The 20,408-nt window shown below is 40.2% G+C and overlaps 1 protein-coding gene and 1 long non-coding RNA gene across 9 annotated transcripts in view; both read right to left on the minus strand.

Moving 5' to 3' along the window:
• Window positions 1-20,408, minus strand: part of PARG (poly(ADP-ribose) glycohydrolase) — a 163,986-nt gene that overhangs the window by 140,113 nt on the left and 3,465 nt on the right. For 5 of the 7 annotated variants that reach the window (XR_007513385.1, XM_049854648.1, XM_049854647.1 and 2 more), the window contains exons 2-7: window positions 16,804-16,870; window positions 15,054-16,037; window positions 13,781-13,964; window positions 8,462-8,584; window positions 8,254-8,337; window positions 2,786-2,860 (exon numbers count right to left, since the gene is read on the minus strand). Coding sequence is in view for 6 of the 7 variants with exons in the window: in XM_049854646.1 (XP_049710603.1) it covers window positions 2,786-2,860; window positions 8,254-8,337; window positions 8,462-8,584; window positions 13,781-13,964; window positions 15,054-16,037; window positions 16,804-16,870 (1,517 nt within the window). In the remaining variant the exon portion in view is untranslated. Of the gene's footprint in view, window positions 1-2,785; window positions 2,861-8,253; window positions 8,338-8,461; window positions 8,585-13,780; window positions 13,965-15,053; window positions 16,058-16,803; window positions 16,871-20,408 lie in introns of those variants that run through there. The other 2 variants (XM_049854649.1, XM_049854645.1) reach the window with 2 other exon arrangements.
• LOC126059150 (uncharacterized) lies at window positions 2,896-8,247 on the minus strand. Of its 2 annotated transcripts, none has more exons than XR_007513386.1 (3): window positions 4,766-8,247; window positions 4,590-4,677; window positions 2,896-4,545 (listed from the first exon to the last, which is right to left on the minus strand). It is a non-coding gene; the product is annotated as an uncharacterized LOC126059150 (long non-coding RNA). The 2 variants fall into 2 exon arrangements; XR_007513387.1 differs by having other exon boundaries at window positions 4,590-4,721.

Below are 20,408 nucleotides of genomic sequence, written 5' to 3' on the forward strand. Positions count from 1 at the left end.
GAATTTCAAAAGAAAAAGGTGGAGGAAGGTGGCAGATCAGATTTTCATCCCCAAAGGAAATGCAGGGTGTGTTTGAGAGTGTCGTCACCTCACGACTGCATCCAACAGCAGGAAGGACGACTGTCTCAGACTGCCTCGCCACTGACAGACCATATCACCTCCGTCAGGAAACTTCACCTCCAAATCACAACTTACTCATTTGTGAAAGAGAAAGCATAATAATTACCTATCTATCTCAAGGTTATCGTAATTAATGAGACAGACCACACAAAACCATTACATACACCATAAAGCATTACAAAACTCTGACGCAGAAAAAGGACAGAGAGGGAAATGCCCTGACATAAAAAAAGCATAAGACTTGTTCAAAGCTCAATTCTCTGTTACATAATCAAAATTGCACCATACTGACAATGTCTCAGTTCGGAATGTTCCCATTTCCAAAGTTACTTTCGGTTTTTAGTATTAGCAAATGAGGCATAAATAATTTAGAAGACTAAAAATAATGTGAGATGAGCAGAAGAATCAAATTATAAAAATTTTTAAAAATCAGATTAGGTTACATCCTACTTTGGTATGCAGTGTCTGGGTCTTAAAAGCTTGCGAGCGGCCATCTAAGATACATGTATTGTTCCTATCATGTTTGGAGCGAAGAAAACCCAAAGACACAAGGGAAATAATTATCCAAAGGACTAATGGACCACTTGAACCAGAGCCTCCATCAGTCTGAGCCCAGAACTAGATGGTGCTCAGCTACCATCATCAATTGCTTTGACAGGGATCTCAACGGAGAGTCCTGGACATAAAAAAAAAAAAAAAGCGGGAGAAAAATACAGAACTAAATTCAAATTCACAAAAAGCACTAGACTTACTCGTCTGACAGAGACTGGAGGAATCCCTGATACTACGGCCCCTGGATACTCTGCTATCTCCGATCTGCAACCACTCCCAAAGCCCACTTTCAGACAAACATGAGACAGGCCCATAAAACAAATAATAACACATGTGAGCAAAGTGTTTCTTAGTTCAGTCAAATACATGTGACCAAATGGGCAACTCCTGCCCAAAAAGCAAAACGAGAAGGCAGGAAGGAACAGGAATTGGACGAATGGACACAGAGAACCTGGGACGGAGAGGGTGAGAGTGCTGTCACATCACAGGAATTGCAAAAAATGTTACAAAACATATATTTGAATGAAAAACAAACAAAAAAATGGATTCTGTATACAAGTATTCTTTTATTTTTACTTAGCAAAATTATATCGTCATTTATTCAGCCAGTCTGGGAAACATTTTGGCAGTTTCTTCTAAAACTAAAAATACACTTACCATATGGGCAGCAGTTTCAGTCTTGGGTATTTACTCCAGGATAATAAAAACCTATGTTCACACAAAAACCTATACACAGAAGTTCAAAGCAACTTTAGTTGTAGCAGCCCAAAACTGGAAACAACCCAAATGTCCTTAAACGAGTGGATGGTTAAACAAACTGTGGAGTACTACTCAGCAATAATAAGGAACAAACTCCAACTATTGCTACATTCAACAATTTGAATGGAATTCAAGGAAATTATGATGAGTGACAAAAGCCAATTTGGAAAGGTTAAAAAAAGGTTAGAACAGATGAGTTGCCTGCCAGGGGTTAGGAGGGCGTGAGTGTGGCTATTAAAGGGTGGCACCAGCAAACGATGCGGTAATAGTTACATCAAGACACACTTAGGTGCAACGTAACCACACAGAACTGCGCGCACGCACACACACACACACACACACACACACACACGAGTACTTATGTAACTGATGAAATCTGAACAAGTTCTAATGTCAATGTCCTGGTTTTAATATTACACTATACTTATGCAAGAGATCAACATTGGCCAAGTGTGCTGAGGAGTGCACAGGACCTCCCTGTACATTTCTTTGGAATTTTTTGTGAATCTGTAATTTCAAAAAAAAATGTTAAAAAAATACATACATAAACTGACATTTTTTCAAAATGGATAATACCCATTCTACTAAAGGCATCAGGAAAGTAATATTCTTACCCACTGCTGGCAATATGGTAAATTACCACAAGCCCTGTGAAAAATGATTTTTCAGCATATATCCAGCACCATGAATGATCTGAGTCCTTTGACTCAGCCATCTAATTTCTGTAAATCACCTAAAGAAATAACATCAAATATGGAAAAAAATATATGTACACATATGTAAAGACGCTACTTAGGAGCCCTGGTGGCACAGTGGTTAAGCGCTTGGCTGCTAACCCAAAGACTGGTGGCTCTGAACCCACCAGCAGCTCTGCAGGAGAAAAGACCTGGCAATCTGCTCCTGTAAAGATTACAGGCCTATGGGGCAGTTTTACTCTGTCATATAGGGTTGCCATGAGTCAGAATCAACTTGACTGCACCCAACAACAAAGATGTTACCACTGTAATTTAGGTCAGAGCAAAACTGGATGCAACCTGGATGTCTGAGAATGTGCAAATTGTTAAATTCTCAAAATCTAGTAAAAAAAAAATTTTTTTTTTTTTTTTAGTCATGGGATATCATGTGTAGCCATTGATAATGGTACAAGAATATAACCAAAAAATGCATTCTATGAGAGAATAATGCAAAATTTAAAACTAATTCCTAATTGTATCTACTTAAAACATGCATATAAAGTAAGTAACAGGAAATTCACAAAAATAAAAACGAATAATTGTTTTTGGTTATTTTTTCCAAACTTTCTTATACAGTTGTCATACTATTTTCATAGTTAAAGAAATAAGCATACTTTTACCTTATCCCAGAAATCAACCAAAGCTGTAAAGTCCCATTTCTTAGAATATGCCACATTGTATTTCAGTATAGCGTCCTATGGAAAGAGCATAAATAAAATCTCATAATACAGCCAAATGAAATCTAAGGTATAGCGTGTCTTCTTTATGAACTACTTCCAGTAAATTTCTTAATGCTAGACAAGCTTCCTCTTATAATTAGCTACTCCATGTCAGTAGCTGTGGACGTGTAAAATGCACACGAATTCATTATTCGCTTAAGAAAAATGAGATTAGAAAGGTCAAGTAACAGGGGAAAAACATCATAATTGCACTGAAGCATGCATTCTCAATGGAATATTATTCCAATCAGATAAAAACTGTCTCTTGGGGGACTTTAAAAACAAAGAAAAAAAGCAAACAAGAAAACCCCACGGAACTTAGTTCAATGTGCTCCAAAGGGTTACACTACATATACAGATAATTAGTATATTTGCAGTACTAAAATTTTAGGGGAGGGGGCAATTAGAAAAAATTGTCTAAAAAGACTCCTGTGGGGAGGGCAATAATGAAAAACAGACTGAGAAACACAGCCGTAAGGCATAAAATGGGTCTCTTCCCTTTATTACCAGCTATGTTCATAAGCTACATATAAACAGTCGTCATCCACCAGCAGTTCACATCGTTACTATTTGGGAAAAATCCGAATAGTGCGCCATCTACCGGTGTAACTTCTAACTGCCTGAACAGGCCAAGAAAACCCCCTGGTTTCCAGAGAGGGGTACGCATAAGACAAACCATCAGGTGTGCAGAAAGCACTACTGTTTATCATTACATTTGATCTCATCCTTTTTAATTTCTACTTTGATCATATTTTATAACATACATATTATATGAATAAATAATAAACATGAATTTATAAACAACTATTTGTATTGTCATTACACACTCAAAATTTTTTTTACTGGGAGAATACACAAGTCTGAAAATCACTGCATTAGGTTGTTACTGTGAACCTTCCCATCTTCCTCATCACTGATAGTTTTTGGAAACTAACACTCTGCCAAAGAGCTTCCTCAAAAATACTGCAGGCCATAAAAATAATCACGAAGCATCTAGTAAAAAGAAAAAAAAAACAAACAAAATATATATTAATTACTTGGAATCAGGGAATATACAAATTCCTTCAGAAAGGAAAAGAAAAAGTATGGACCATAGAGCAGCATAGCAAGAAAGAGCTTTTATTTTTCTCTAACAAGCCATAGAACAGAAGTTTCCATAAGAAGCTAAAAGATGTTAAGTAATTTTCCTATTCTGATTTCAGAACCTCACATAAAATATAAACCAGCAACGTCCATCAGCAGGTGCACGGATGAACAACGCACACACCTGAACGCCTACTACTCAGGCGCATGGATGAACAAAGCACACACCTGAACTCCTACTACTCAGGCGTACGGATGAACAATGCACACACCTAACGCCTACTACTCAGGCGCACGGATGAACAAAGCACACACCTGAACGCCTACTACTCAGGCGCACGGATGAACAATGCACACACCTAACGCCTACTACTCAGGCGCACGGATGAACAAAGCACACACCTGAACGCCTACTACTCAGGCGCACGGATGAACAAAGCACACACCTGAACGCCTACTACTCAGGCGCACGGATGAACAATGCACACACCTGAACGCCTACTACTCAGGCGCACGGATGAACAATGCACACACCTGAACGCCTACTACTCAGGCGCACGGATGAACAATGCACACACCTGAACGCCTACTACTCAGGCGCACGGATGAACAATGCACTCACCTGAACGCCTACTACTCAGGCGCACGGATGAACAAAGCACACACCTGAACGCCTACTACTCAGGCGCACGGATGAACAAAGCACACACCTGAACGCCTACTACTCAGGCGTACGGATGAACAACGCACACACCTGAACGCCTACTACTCAGGCGCACGGATGAACAACGCACACACCTGAACGCCTACTACTCAGGCGCACGGATGAACAAAGCACACACCTGAACGCCTACTACTCAGGCGCACGGATGAACAATGCACACACCTGAACGCCTACTACTCAGGCGCACGGATGAACAAAGCACACACCTGAACGCCTACTACTCAGGCGCACGGATGAACAACGCACACACCTGAACGCTTACTACTCAGGCGTACGGATGAACAAAGCACACACCTGAACGCCTACTACTCAGATGTATGGATGAACAATGCACACACCTGAACGCCTACTACTCAGCAGTGAAAAAGAATGAACTCAACACGGGTGAATCACAAAAATCTTCATTCTGAGTGAAAGAAGCCAAACACAGTAACGTTCCTCCCATATCACTGTTTCTGTGAAATAAACTAATCTACGGTGAAAAAAAGCAGATGAGTGGCCACCTGGGGCCAGTACAGCAACAGGGATGGACTGCAAAGGGGTAAGGGGAATCACCGGGGGGCTTTCAGGTGTACGGAACTGTCAAAGCTCATCAAATTACACACTGACAAAGACGTACTTCCTCATGTGTAAGTACTTCTCAGCGCTGATGAGGAAATAATTCTAAACAGCTTTCACACTAATTCCTTAATGGGGTTTTACAACTATCATTAACTTCTAACTAATAGTATTTACTTTTACGTCAGTCTTCAAGTCTCAAAGTAACTTACCATGAGGTCTCTTGTCATTAGAAACACTATTCTGTATTCTTAGCTATCTACTATTGAGTCTTTTTTAGTTCATAACTCATAATAAGCACATTTAGTTAAAGCACAAAGAAGTTCGTTCTGTGTAAATTATCAGACATATCATTTATAAAAATATTACTGTTTAAATCAACTTTGAGGATACTGTTTTCCTTTCTTAAATTCTGAAAGGATCTAACCTCTCTTAATCTAACATCTAATGGCATGTAAACAGCACAAAGGCGATCCTAGTCAGTGAGATTTAATGTTTCCCCTCCCTCTCAGCAAAGGAAACAATTACCATAAGCAGATAGAAGAAAATCTGGATGGATTACTCTGTTCTACCGTAAAACAAACAAGAAAGGGAAATTCAGATTAAAGCAATTACCCCTTCCTAAAGCAATCATGGGGCACTAAGGAGGAGTTACAGAGCTGAGCTGACTAGAATTTAGAACAATACAATTATTCCGTTCATGCTTAAAGAAAAAAACACCGCAATTCTTTAAAATAAACCCTGCTTATAAGGCCATAAAGGCCCAAAGACACTGTTTCTCAAAAAAAAAAAGTCTGGGCAATATTTTCAGGTGGTCTGCTTTTGCATTTGTGAATTTATAATTGGGGTTTTGGAAAACCAAAGCTAAATGACAACACACTGTCAGAATAAAGAATCGGTACTCCAGACACGTGAAAACAGTGAAAAGACAGGCCATCGTAACATACACTGCGGTACAGGGATGTCAGGGAACCCTAGTGGCACAACAGGTATGTGCTTAACTGCTAATCAAAAGGTTCCTGGTTTGAATTCACCAGCCACTCTGTGGGAGAAAAGGCCTAGCAATCTGCTCCCATCAAGATTACAGCCTAGGAAACCCTATGGGGCAGTTCTGCTATCATATAGGGTTGCTATGAGTTGGAATCAACTCAACGGCACACAACAACAACAGGACATGTCAAATTCTATAAAGTCTGGATCAGAGTGGTCAGCACCACGTTTATTTACTGCATTCAGATTACATCTTTGCATCCACCGACAGTTCATCGTTAGTAACAAAAGTAGTAAGTACAAAATAAATACATTTGTCTTTATACGGTAGTTTTAAAAAATCTCTCAGCTTACTATTTTGTGGTTTCGATCAATGGTTAAAAAGAACGTCGGTTGCAAAAAAAGGCACACAGAACACAAATTGTGTTTGGTGTGATGAAGAACACAAATCGAACAATGGCTCATCATGCTTAAAGTTGAAAAAAACCAAAACGATGTAGCTGTATAAGCAGTACGAGCACGAGGAGTTTACATTTAGTTTTATGTCTGCACACATGTAATTAACATTATACTAAAGATAAACAAACCCTGACAGACCTTGAGATTTTTTTTTTTTCCACTTAAAAGTTCAGTTAAAAGAAGTACAACACAAGATCGAGAAATACCCTCCCTAGGAAATGAAAACATTCGAAATACATTATGGTACAACATCAATGTTATTCACGTTAAAAAAAACAGAAGACACAGAAAGGTATAAGTATAGGTGGAAAACATCGTGTAACCCCAAGAAACTATATACGACAACCAAGGCTCTCAAAGAAAATGCTACCCATTTTTAATGAAGTACAGAAAATTCTGTTACTGTTTATATTCATAAAAAGTTTGAAATTTTACAGGGTCACAATCAGCATAACAACAATTGTAAGGATGGCGCAGGACCAGGCAGTGTTTCGTTCTGCTGTGCACAGGGTTGCTATGAGTCGGAACCGACCAACGGCACCTAACAGCAACAACATGGTCACGATTATGACTTTGAATTATGGTTGCTGGCAGGGAATATTAAATATACCATGGACTGCCACAGAAGAATGAACAAATCTATCCTGGAAGAAGTACAGTCAGAACGCTCCTTGGAAGTGAGGATGGCGAGACTTTGTCTAATGTACCTTGGACATGTTATCAGGAGGGACTAGACCCTGGAAAAGGATATCATGCTTGCTAAAGTAGAGGGTCAGCAAAAGAGACGAAGACCCTCAACGAGCGAGAGAGACTGACACAGTCGATGCAATGATGGGCACAAACATAGCAACGATTGTGAGGATGGCGCAGGACCAGGCAGTGTTTCATTCTGTTGTACATGGGGTCTCTACGCATCGGAACCAACTTTACAGCACCTAACAACAACAACATGGTGCCACAAAGAAAAAAATTCATATTTTAGATACTAGAAAAACAATCTAATGGTTGCCCTAGAGTCTCAGACAAAATATTTTTTAAAAAATCAAAAAATACTGCCAAAAGAAAAGATTAGTAAGTAAATTATTAAACTGCTAGAAGCCAAATTAAGAGCAAAAGAATGCTAATGTATACTTTAATCACTAGGAAAGTCAGCTTCCCTCTGGGCAAATACTGCTGAAGCCATAATTCTCTCCTGACTTATATTTAAAAGCATTTCGGCAACATGATAATTTTAAAAGAAAAATAAAAGAGAAGCTTGGACTGAAGGAAATTGGATGGGGAATCAAGAAACTGAGGTGTTATTCCCGGTCGTCGGAATTATTCTGTGTGGCTCCAGGCAAGTCATTTACAACTCTCAGTTCTTCTACTCATTTCCCTGTGATGGAATGGAAACCCAGAACGTCTCTAAGGAGAGTTCCTCCAGGAAGCAAGCACCCTGAATATAAACAATACTGTTACTTGAGTCTATTAAAAGCAAAACATCTTTGAGGGAGGAAACATAGGGCCCACCTACAGGAACTTTGTTTCACAGACAGGCATGGCAAAAAGAACATACCCTCAGGTTTTGGGGCCGCGTAAATTTGTTGAGAAGTGAGGTCTGAATGAGCTCCCACCGGCTCCCTGCAGTTCGCTCACCATTCTTTTAGGAAAAAGAAAAACAGGAAACCACATCTAAGTTCATTTGCTTCATAGAATCAGAAGTCAAAAAGGTTAAGTACTAAGCCATCTTTCAGAGACTAACAGAGTATCAGTTTTGTTCTCACCTCATCTTCCACAGGGTACAAGTTTTGTTCTGAACAAGGCATTTTAATGTGCTTGCTGTCCCACAAATCTTTATAATGTGTTGGAAAAGGTTTAGGAACTTCTCCTGCTCGCAAAAGATCCACCTGAAATAGAGGGTAAAAAAAGAACATTTTAAGTGCATAAAAATTAGGAATATCTTCTACAAAATAATCTACAAAAGTAGCCGATACAAATGCTATACTATAGTAGAGACCAGGCCCTGGGGAAAGCTCCGAAGTCCTCTTGCCACTGCTCCCACCTCCTGCCTACACTGAAGCAGTTCCCAAAGTCACCCCATCCAGACCCAGGGCCCTCAGCAACCCTTGCCTGCATCACTGTCAGTAACCTCCTACCCCTCCCCCTAACTCCAACTGCTCCCACCGACATTCATGCCCTGGAACCCACCTCCTTGCTGGGGAACAACAGTAACTTCCTAAAGTACTCACAGGTTTCCAACCCTTTGATGGCTACCCTCTCATCCTCTGCCTCTGTGTAAGATTCCATACTGACTCCACACGACGTTCCTAGTTTTTCAGCACGCTCTTACCCAAATGCTCTTCATTCTAGACAAGCCGGCAGACTTATAATTTACTGAATACAGTAAATTCATTTTTGTACCTACATGCCTTTATCCATAATATTCTCTTCTTGATATCAGTTCTACTAACTACCACCTCCCCAATACCCCTTTATCTGGTTAAACACCTATTTTGACCTTCGCAGCTCAGCTCAATTTAATTTCCTCTAAGCCGTCTACAGAAACTTTTTTAAAGACAGTTAGTTTACTTTCTCCTATTTTATTTCATCATTAAGTTACTATAGCGCACTTGTTTTTCATTTCCCCATAGCCTTTAAACTTCTTAAGAAAAATAACTATGCTTACTTTGTATTCCAAATATTTAGGCCAGAGCCTGGCATACATGTATTTATATTTATGTGTGTACATATGTGCACATAAATACACACATGTGCTACTAATAAGTATTAATGTTTGAGGAAAGAGATGTTTTAAAACATAAAAGTTGTAAATTTTGTCTATTCTGAACATTTCATATAAACGGTCCTTTGTGTCTGGCTTCATTCACTTGCTATTATGTTTTCAAGATTAGTTCATATCGTAGCATATGGCTTTACAGTAATTTTTACTTATTCTAACCAGGGCTTCCGATCAGTTTGCCCTTACTTAGAATCTTTTATCCAAGGTTTCATATTACCTCTTTCTGCTCCCAGTGTATCCTCGCTTCAGTTCCCCTTCCACAGAGCTGTCTGATGCCCTTGCTATAGCACAGCTACTGCCTATACGACTATTGCCTACAGGCTCAAGTCCAGTTCCCAGTGGCTGAAGTCCTCTAGGACATGGCCCAAGCCACTTTTCAACTCTTCTCTCTCACCATTCCCCATCCAAATTCTAAGCTCAGGCAAAACTACTATTTTACATTTTTGAAACAAATACTTGACAACTCTATAGCCTTTTCTTATAAAGCTTACATATCTATCTGAAATTCTCTTATCTTCCGACCTCAAAAGTTTCTGCTCATCTTTTAGAGTTCAGCTCAAACTTCACAACCCTGTTCAATATTATCCCACCTCTAAACATGAGAAAGAATTCTGAACTTCAAAATACTTAATCCAGTATGATATGCATGATAAAGGGATCATGTCGTATTTTTTTAATTCCTATGAAATCTAATTGTGAGTGCCTTCCAATCCCCCACGTGTCTGTCAGTTTGTCATATTGTGGGGGCTTGTGTGTTGCTGTGATGCTGGAAGCTATGCCACTGGTATTCAGATACCAGCAGGGTCACCCATGGAGGACAGGTTTCAGCTGAGCTTCCAGGCTAAGACAAAGAAGAAGGACCTACTTCTGAAAAGCATTACCCAGTGAAAACCTTATGAATGGCAGCGGAACACTGTCCAATATAGTGCTGGAAGATGAGCCCCCCAGGTTGGAAAACACTCAAAAGATGACTGGGGAAGAGCTGCCTCCTCAAAGTAGAGTCGACGTTAATGACGTGGATGGAGCAAAGCTTTCATTTGCTGATGTGGCATGACTCAAAATGAGAAGAAACACATGCAAACATCCATTAATAATCAGAAACTGGAATGTACGAAGTATGAATCTAGGAAAATTGGAAATCGTCAAAAATGAAATGGAATGCATAAACATTGATATCCTAGGCATTAGTGAGCTGAAATGGACTGCTATTGGCCATTTTGAATACGACAATCATATAGTCTACTATGCTGGGAATGACAACTTGAAGAGGAATGATGTTGCATTCATGGTCAAAAAGAACATTTCAAGATCTATCCTGAACTACAGTGCTGTCAGTGATAGGATAATATCCATACGCCTACAAGGAAGACCAGTTAATACAACTATTATTCAATTTTACGCACCAACCACTAGGGCCAAAGATGAATAGAAGATTTTTATCAGCTGCTGCAGTCTGAAATTGATCGAACATGCAATCAAGTTGCATTGCTAATTACAGGCGATTGGAATGCGAAAGTTGGAAACAAAGAAGGATCAGTAGTTGGAAAATATGGCCCTGGTGACAGAAACAATGCCAGAGATCGAATGATAGAATTTTGCAAGACCAACGACTTCTTCATTGCAAATACCTTCTTTCACCAACATAAACAGCGACTATACACATGGACCTCGCCAGATGGAACACAGAAATCAGACTGACTACATCTGTGGAAAGAGACGATGGAAAAGTTCAATATCATCAGTCAGAACAAGGCCAGGGGCTGACTGTGGAACTGACCATTAATTGCTCATATGCAAGTTCAAGGAGAAACTGAAGAAAATCAGAGCAAGTCCACCAGAGCCAAAATATGACCTTGAGTATATCCCACCTGAATTTAGAGACCACCTCAAGAATAGATTTGACACATTGAACACTAGTGACGGAAGACCAGATGAGTTGTGGAATGATGTCAAGGACATCATCCTAAAGAAAGCAAGAGGTCACCGAAAAGACAGGAAAGAAAGAAAAGACCAAGACGGATGTCAGCGGAGACTCTGAAATTTGCTCTTGAGCGTCAAGCAGGTAAAGCAAAAAGAAGAATTGATGAAGTAAAAGAACTGAACAGAAGATTTCCAAGGGCAGCTCAGGAAGACAAAGTATTATAATGACATGTGCAAAGAGCTGGAGATGGAAACCAAAAAGGAAGAACATGCTCGGTGTTTCTCAAGCTAAAATAACTGAAGAAAAATTTCAAGCTTCGAGTTGCAATAGTAAGGATTCCATGGGGAAAATATTAAACGACACAGGAAGCATCAAAAGAAGATGGAAGGAATATACAAAGTCATTATACCAAAAAGAATTAGTTGATATTAAACCATTTCAAGGGGTGGGATATGATCAGGAACCGATGGTACCGAAGGAAGAAGTCCAAGCTGCTCTGAAGGCATTGGTGAAAAACAAGGCTGCAGGAATTGATGGAATATCAATTGAGATGTTTCAACAAACAGATGCAGCACTGGACATGCTCACTTGTCTGTGCCAAGAAATGTGGAAGACAGCTTTCTGGACAACTGATTGGAAGAGATCCACATTTATGCCTATTCCCAAGAAAGGTGATCCAACCGAGTGTGGAAATTTTAGAACAATATCATTAATATCACACGCAAGCAAAATTCTGCTGAAGATCATTCAAAAACGGCTGCAGCAGTATATCGACAGGGAACTGCCAGAAATTCAGGCCTGATTAAGGAGAGGACGTGGAACCAGGGATATCACTGCTGATGTCAGATGGATCCTGGCTGAAAGCAGAGAATACCAGAAGGATGTTTACCTGTGTTTTATTGACTACGCAAAGGCATTCGACTGTGTGGATCATAACAAACTATGGATAACACTGCGAAGAATGGGAATTCCAGAACACTTAATTGTACTCATGAGGAACCTTTACATAGATCAAGAGGCAGTTGCTTGGACAGAACAAGGGGGTACGGATTAGTTTAAAGTCAGGAAAGGTGTGCGTCAGGGTTGTATTCTTTCACCATACCTATTTAACCCGTATGCTGAACAAATAATAGGAGAAGCTGGACTCTATGAAGAAGAATGCGGCATCGGGATTGGAGGAAGACTCCTTCACAGCCTGCGTTATGCAGATGACACAACCTGGCTTGCTTAAAGTGAAGAGGACTTGAAGCACTTACTAATGAAGATCAAAGACCATTGCACCTCAACATAAAGAAAACATAAATCCTCACACTTGGACCAATGAGCAACATCATGATAAATGGAGAAAAGACTGAAGTTGTCAAGGATTTCATTTTACTTGGATCCACAATCAACAGCCACGGAAGCAGCAGTCAAGAAATCAAAAGACACACTGCATTGGGTAAATCTGCTGCAAAGGACCTCTTCCAAGTGTTGAAGAGCACAGATGTCACCCTGAAGACTAAGGTGCGCCTGACCCAAGCCATGATATTTTCAATCACATCACATGCATGTGAAAGCTGGACAACGAATAAGGAAGACTGAAGAAGAGGTGACACCTTTGAATTGTGGTATTGGCGAAGAATATTGAATATACTACGGACTGCCAAAAGAACAAACAAATCTGTCTTGGAGGAAGTGCAGCCAGAATGCTCCTCAGAGGCAAGGATGGCGAGGCTGCATCTTACATACTTTGGACATGTTGTCAGGAGGGATCAGTCCCTGGAGAAGGGCATCACGCTTGGCAGAGTAGGGGGTCAGCAGAAAAGAGGAAGACCCTCAACGAGGTGGATGGACGCAGTGGCTGCAACAATGAACTCAAGCATAGCAACGATTGTAAGGATGGCGCAGGACCCGGCAGTATTTCGTTCTGTGGTGCGTAGGGTCGCTGTGAGTCGGAACTAACTCGAAGGCACCTAACAACAACAACAACGATGAAATCTAATAGAGACTACTTAACAAATAAGATGGATATTTTTAAAAACACAGTAAGTGAGGGAGATATTTTAAAACTAGATTATGGTAATAGATGCATGGCTTAGTACATTCACTAAAACACATCAAACACTCAAAATGAGAAAGTTGATAAACAAAGAACCTAATGTTTTCTTTAAAATACTGAAAAATTAAATTTCACCATCAACTGATGATTCATCTTGATTCGTTAAGTACCGTATTAAATAAGCTATCAGTATATTTCTAAATTCTGAAGACTTCTCAGTACTGTACATATACAAAAAAGAGAAGAACTGTTTATGCCTTTGTCTCTTTTTCACTTTAATAAATACCACAGTAAACCAGAATTTCAGCCTCCTCTCTTTTTAGACAAGAAGTAATACCCACACGAACAGTTACTGTGTGATTGGCAGAGGGTCTCAGGAGAGGCAGCCGGGGTCCACACCTAGGCATCCTCCTCATCTCCTCAACAGGAGTTCCAAGCCATTTCTTATCTGGAGAAAGGTGAGGCGGAACGTATTTAGGGATCTTCCTTTCTGTTCTTTGATGTCTGATTTCACACTGTTCTTTTCTAAGACCAAGAAAAATGTTATCAATCACAAATTATTTATTGTTTAAATTCCCATGAATACACAAATACAATCTTACCCAGAACTTTACTGTTAAGCAAGCTGAGCTGGCTCTCTCTCCTGAGTTCTGTTTACAAGCAAAAGTAAAACATAAAGCTTATAGTAAAACCCAAGGACTTGTTCTCAGTCTGTAGAAGGATAATTTCCAAACCCGTAAGAATATGGACACTGTCAGGTAAGTCATGGTTCCCTGTATCCACTGCAGATGCTGAGCTGTCTTTCAGGCCCCTAAGCAGCAGTTTTAACTGACGTGAACTTTCCACCACGTGCTAGAAAACTCTCAGAATTATGATTCTGAGAATGCATTTTAAAATTCCATACGGGTTAACAGCAAAATACAAGCTTTGTAATCAGACAGACTTGGATTAACATCCCAGCATCACCACCTACAAGTTATACGATTTCAGTACATTCTTTAACCCAAATCTACGTTTTCTCATTTGTAAAGTGGGTACAGTACTAACCACCTGGCAGGGTTGTCAGAGCATTAGAGGAAATGTCACTTGCAAAGGCCTGTGAAAATAGCCCAGCCACTACGATCAATCTGGAGTCCCTGGGTGGTACAAACAGTTAAGTGCTCCACTACAAGCCAAAAAGTTGACACTTCAAACCCACCTACAGGTGCCTTGGAAGTCAGCCCTGGCAATCTGCTTCCAAAGGTGACAGCCTTGAAAACCCTACACAACAGTTCAACTCTGCACGTATGAGGTTGCCATGAGTCAGAACTGACTGGACAGCAACTAACGACAACTATCAACCTAATATTTTCACGTTCTGACAATTCTATAAATTTTAGAAAGAAGCTCATGAAACTAAAAAAAAATCTGATTTCCAGTATTTATCTTACCTCTTGTTTTCGGCCTTTTTAGAATTTAAAATTTTGAGTCTACATTTAAATTAGCATAGACAAAACAAGAAACCCAGCTAAGTATTTTTTTGCTTCACTATAAACCAAGACTTTGTTAAACCTCCTTACAGAATTATAAAATGAATTACACTATTGGAGAGAGATCCCTGATGGAAAAAATTACCTTTTGTCCTCTGCTTTGGATGTTCTTGGAAAATGATCTGTGATTTTAGAGTCCTTTTTTCCATGTTGCTTAGAATTTCTACATTCTACATTCAGACTAGGAGTACTTCCAGGTAGTCTGGTGTTTAAATCGTTGATTCCAGGGCGACTCTCTCCACCTTCGAACTGGAAATGTAATCTTACTTCCCCTCCCTTAGTAGAGTGCCGCTTCTTCGTTTCAGTGTCAGTTTCTCTTGCTGGAAACCTTGAAGGTTTATGTGCTGTTTGGGAGGAAGGTCCGTCTTCCTGTTCATCAAAACCTGGACTTGTCTCTTCATCTCCTTCGGAGTCCTGACAACTATTTTTGGAGTTATCTACATCCATTGGTGAGTCGGGTTCACTTTCCTTTTCAAGTGGAGGAGAATTTCCTAGGCTACTTTCCTGTCCACTCAATTTTTTGGCATTTTTCGGTCCAGTACCGATGTCCTCTGAACCAACACCTGACAGTGGACTCTCTGGCACGTCGATCTCTTCTTGCTGACAGCTGGCACAATCTTCCACAGCATGGGAAGACTTGCTGAACTTCCGGCTGATTCTGGCTCCTCTGGCCAGGTCATCTTCAGCAGTCTGCTTTGCATTTGCAAGCTTTACAGGTGTCAAAAATTGTTGATTATCTCTATCTTCTTCACTGTCCGTGTCACTGTGGTCATCGTTTTGAGGTGACTGACCAACATTAGCATTACTGAACTGCTCTGGTACCAGAGTTACTGTTAGAGGTTCACCCTCCAAAAGCTGCTCCGTATGCTTGCCTTCATTTTGCCACTTACACACAGTTGCGGTCTGATGCTGGTTCAAATACTGTGTACTTTTTTCAATGGGTGACTTAGCAAGATTTAACTGAGAGACGTTTTCTAATTTTTCCATGTTATGTCGGTAAAAGTTATCTTTTTGTATAGAACTCATCATGGATTCTACTCTCGTATTGTTGTTCTCTTTACTACGCAAGCTATAAGAGAATAGAAAGAACTAAAAACGACTCATGGTACAAGAAGGATCACTGGCCCAACCACACCCCCACAATGTCCCAGCAATAATTAAACTGTGTGTGGTTACCTGGTGGCGTAGCGGTTAAGAGCTACAGCTGCTAATCAAGAGGTCAGCAGCTTGAATCCACCAGGCACTCCTTGGAAACCATATGGGGCGGTTCTACTCTGCCCTATAGGGTAGCTGTGAGTCGGGATCGACTCAATGGCAACAGGTTTTGGTGGTTACCTGAGCTCATATCACGCCCAATCATGACTCCATGTCTTAGCACATGGGCTATAATGCCCTTCCCCCAACTGCGAGCCTGGCAAACAGCTGCCCTTCCTTCAGGTCTTAAACATTGCTCACTTCCTTGTGCAGCCTTCCCTGATGGCCCACAGGTAAAGCTGATCATTTCTTCTACATGCTAACTACCGCTGTACCCTGTTCATACCTTTACTGTTGCACATAACATACCATGCAATAATCACGTGTTTTTGTGTCTGTCACCACCACTACACTGCAAGTATCTAGAAGTCAGAGACTATTCCTCTGTCATCTCTGTACCCCAAGGATACTGGGGAGTCCCTGACACATAGGAGACTCTAAAAATTTATTAATTACAAATTGAAAGAATGAATGAGATAAAAAAAAAACGGGAAAGCAAAAAGGAGAGAAAACAGCATAAAGCCAAATAAAACATTCACGTATGACATTATTTATTTCTCTGTATAGGCTCATTCCTATACCTTTCTGATTCAGCACTCTTGGTTCCTCTAGAGTCCATCCAACTGGTAATAGTCGTTTGTTTGAGAACTGTTTAAAAAAAAAAAAAAAGTATATGTATATATCCCTTTAAAGAGAAAATATACGATATTACACATGCAAGGTACTGTGCTACGTTCTATGGATAAAACAAAGATTAACCACACCCTTCCACACTCACCCCCATGCATCTATCAGTTTGTCGCACCACGCTCAAGTAATACGAGCTGAGACAGAAACACAAACATAAGTATATGTGGCACAGGGTGGAAAGTGGCCAGCCCTGAAGAGTTGGTATGGTCTAAGGGAGAAGAGCACGGGCTCTGGAATCAGGCCACTGGGATTCAGATCCAGGTTCTCCCACCGGCTTCCATCTTGCGAGAGGTCATTTCTGAGTCTTAGATTCCTTATCTGTATAACATGCAAATTAGCAGTACCTGTCACGGTTATTGTGAGGTTTACATTAAATAATTCATGTAAAGTGTCTAGGGCCCTATCCAGTCAGTATATGTAAGGTACTCAGTGAACTACTTGTATTATTAAAAGAAGTCCTAATGAGGGATTAAGATATTTCTGAGGTAAAGACTTTCTCTGTTCTGAGGGCACAGGATTAAGTGGGGATAACTGGTTAAGGTTTCCTGGAAGAGGTGGTGTTTGAATTTTGCCTTGAACAATAAGCACGTAGTCAAATAGGGAGAAAATCATAAGCAAAGGCACCAATGGCAGGGAAATACAAAGAATTTAAAAAGAAAGCAACAGTAAACATGGTTGAAAAGGCAGGAAGGACCATATGACAGAGATTCTTGGATGACTTACCAAAAAAAAAAAAAACAAAACCAAACCCAGGGCCGTCGAGTCGATTCTGACTCATAGCGACCCTACAGACAGAGCAGAACTGCCCCACAGAGTTTCCAAGGAGTGCCTGGTGGATTCACACTGCTGACCCTTTGGTTAGCAGCTGTGGCATTTAACCACTACGCCACCAGGGTTTCTTGACTCACAAAAGGAGGTACAAAATAATGTTGGAAATCACACTTAGAGTTGTGATTCCAGAATTGAGATCTACAAGCCCCACAGCCATGTATAAGACAGAGAGCCTGGAGAGCAAATCTGTGGGGCAAGAAGGAAGAGCCTACTGTCAGAAACTACTGCCCAAGCTACGGGTCTGAGCCAGTGGTTCCCAAACCATCCCAATCAACAGAAGACTAATAATATAAGGATCCCAGGGCCTCACCCCAGATCTGCTGAACCAGAATGTATATGTGTATACACGTACAGAAGTATGTGAGGAGTATGGGATAGAAGTATGTGAGGAGCGGAAATCTGTATTTTTTCAAAAAGTGATTCTGATGCCCAGTTAGGTTGGAGAACTACCGGCCAAGGACCAAAACTAGTTCCTGTAAGAATGGAAAGCAAAAACTGAGAAGTGAGAGTAATTACAGACTTCACAATGATAGGAGAAGTTAAAGATGTTACTAAGCTTAGGCTCAAGAGACCTGAAGGATGGTGACGGCATTAAGTAGAAATTCAGAATACAGGAGAACTGAGTTTGGGGGAAAATATGACTGGGTCAATTCTAAACATACTGAATTTGAGATGTCAAAGAGATAGCCAGATAGAAATGACCAGCAGACAGCAGCAAAAGTAGAAGTGATGCTTCAGGAGAGAAAGAGGCAACACAAATAAGTACATGCCCCATTTCATATGAGCATCAGAAATAAGTGTACTGTCAAAATTTAATACACTGGATATGGATTAAATGTATGTAACATTTTAGAAGAAAACACAAAATCCTAAGCATTCTTAACTACTCTTCAAACTGCAATGTAAGAATCTAGGCACCTTCTCAGGTCATAGACTCATTCTTATTTGCCTGTGTCTCCTCAAACACCAAAACACTCCTCAAAATAGATTCTGACTCAAACATGAAAATCAACAGGTTACAGATCACTGAGATAACGGCAAAATTAAAATGAATTTCATATTTGGGGAGAATCTTATACCAGAAAGACATTCAAGTGCCATATCATTTATACCTTTGACAAAATACTAATATTCCAACTAGTAAAAATATTTCATTAGTATTTTTAAAATAGCTTCTAACAAAAGAATACTGAACTTGATGTTTCTCGATTGTTAAATACTACCACCCTAGTGATTGTTATTGATTCTGTAGCAAACCACGCTTCAAAGAAAAAATTAGCTTTACTCAAAAGGGAGTAAGAAAGCAGATGAACCACTCGATTCTGAGACTTTTTCTATAGTTGCATCTTTTTATTTTTATTATTATCAAACACAAGGAGCCCTGGTGGCGCAGTGGTTAACTGCTCGGCTCTTAACTGAAAGGTCAGTGATACTGACTCACCAGCAGCTCCACTGGAGAAAGATGTGGCAGTCTGCTTCCATAAAGATTACAGCCTTGGAAACCCTATGGGGCAGTTCTACCCTGTACTATAGGGTCACTGTAAGTCGGAATTGGCTCGACAGTAATGGGTTTTGGGTTTTATATCGAAACAGCAAGTACAGTTCAGAAAAAAATCTTCAAATTATAAACTGGTAGTATGTCAAAAATTGTATTTTCGAGTCAGTTTAGAACGTAAAAAACATTTTCCCTCAAGTGTAAGGATTAAATACCATGCAGAGGCTACTAGGTTCCTAACATGCCTGAGAAGCTACAGATCCCAGTGACTACATACAAAGTTAGTTCATAATGAACTGTGATGAGTGTTCCAGTGTGGTTCAGGAAGAGGGTCTCTCCTGCAGCCGACACTGAGAAGCTGTGCTCTCTCTAGCTTCAGACCTCCTGTGATGATTGCTAAAGCCCAAAAAGGGCATGGAGGAGAAGGAAGAGATGACAAACTGACATATTCTGCTGATAAAATGTTTCTCAGTCTAGGCAGTCTTCCCTTCCTCTTGAGGGTCCCAGAGGAAGAGTCACCTACTTCTCTTTCCAATACCACTACTCAGGCTTCCAAGGGTTTTCTTTCCCAACACAACATACAACCATTTTACAGACTTATCTCTCTTATCCCTGAAGCAAGCATAATTATGCAGAGGATTCCTGGAGTTCTTGTCTTAACTAGTCACTACAAGTCAGAATTGACTTGACAGCAGTGGGTTTAAACCACAGCAAACAAAAACGGAGGCACTAGGAAGTGATGGAAAAGATACCAGGTCTAGAATCAAATAATCTTGAAGTCTTTCCTCAGACACTTAATAGCACCACCTCAGTCAAGTTATTACAATACCTCCTTCCAAGGGTTATGTGAACTAATGAGAAAAAATATTATGCGTATCGCCTCAGGAAGCAGACACTGAACAAATTTCTACCCAATCTCTTTCTCACTGAGATCAATAGTTCTCCAATTTTATCCTGACTTCCCACCATTTACACATACCCTTATCAGTAACATCACTCAGTAACCAGAGTATTTCAATGAGCAAATCATTCAATTAGCCACTACAGACACAGGCAAAAGGCACACATGCAGTAAAATTCACCTGCATTTCAAAGGAATACCCAAACTCCAGTCTCTTTTCTACAGCAGCAGCAACAGCCAAGAAGGGATGTGGTGAGACCAAAGAGCAA

Source organism: Elephas maximus, chromosome 16 (genome assembly GCF_024166365.1).
Source record: "Elephas maximus indicus isolate mEleMax1 chromosome 16, mEleMax1 primary haplotype, whole genome shotgun sequence".
In the NCBI taxonomy this organism is placed as follows: Eukaryota; Metazoa; Chordata; class Mammalia; order Proboscidea; family Elephantidae; genus Elephas; species Elephas maximus.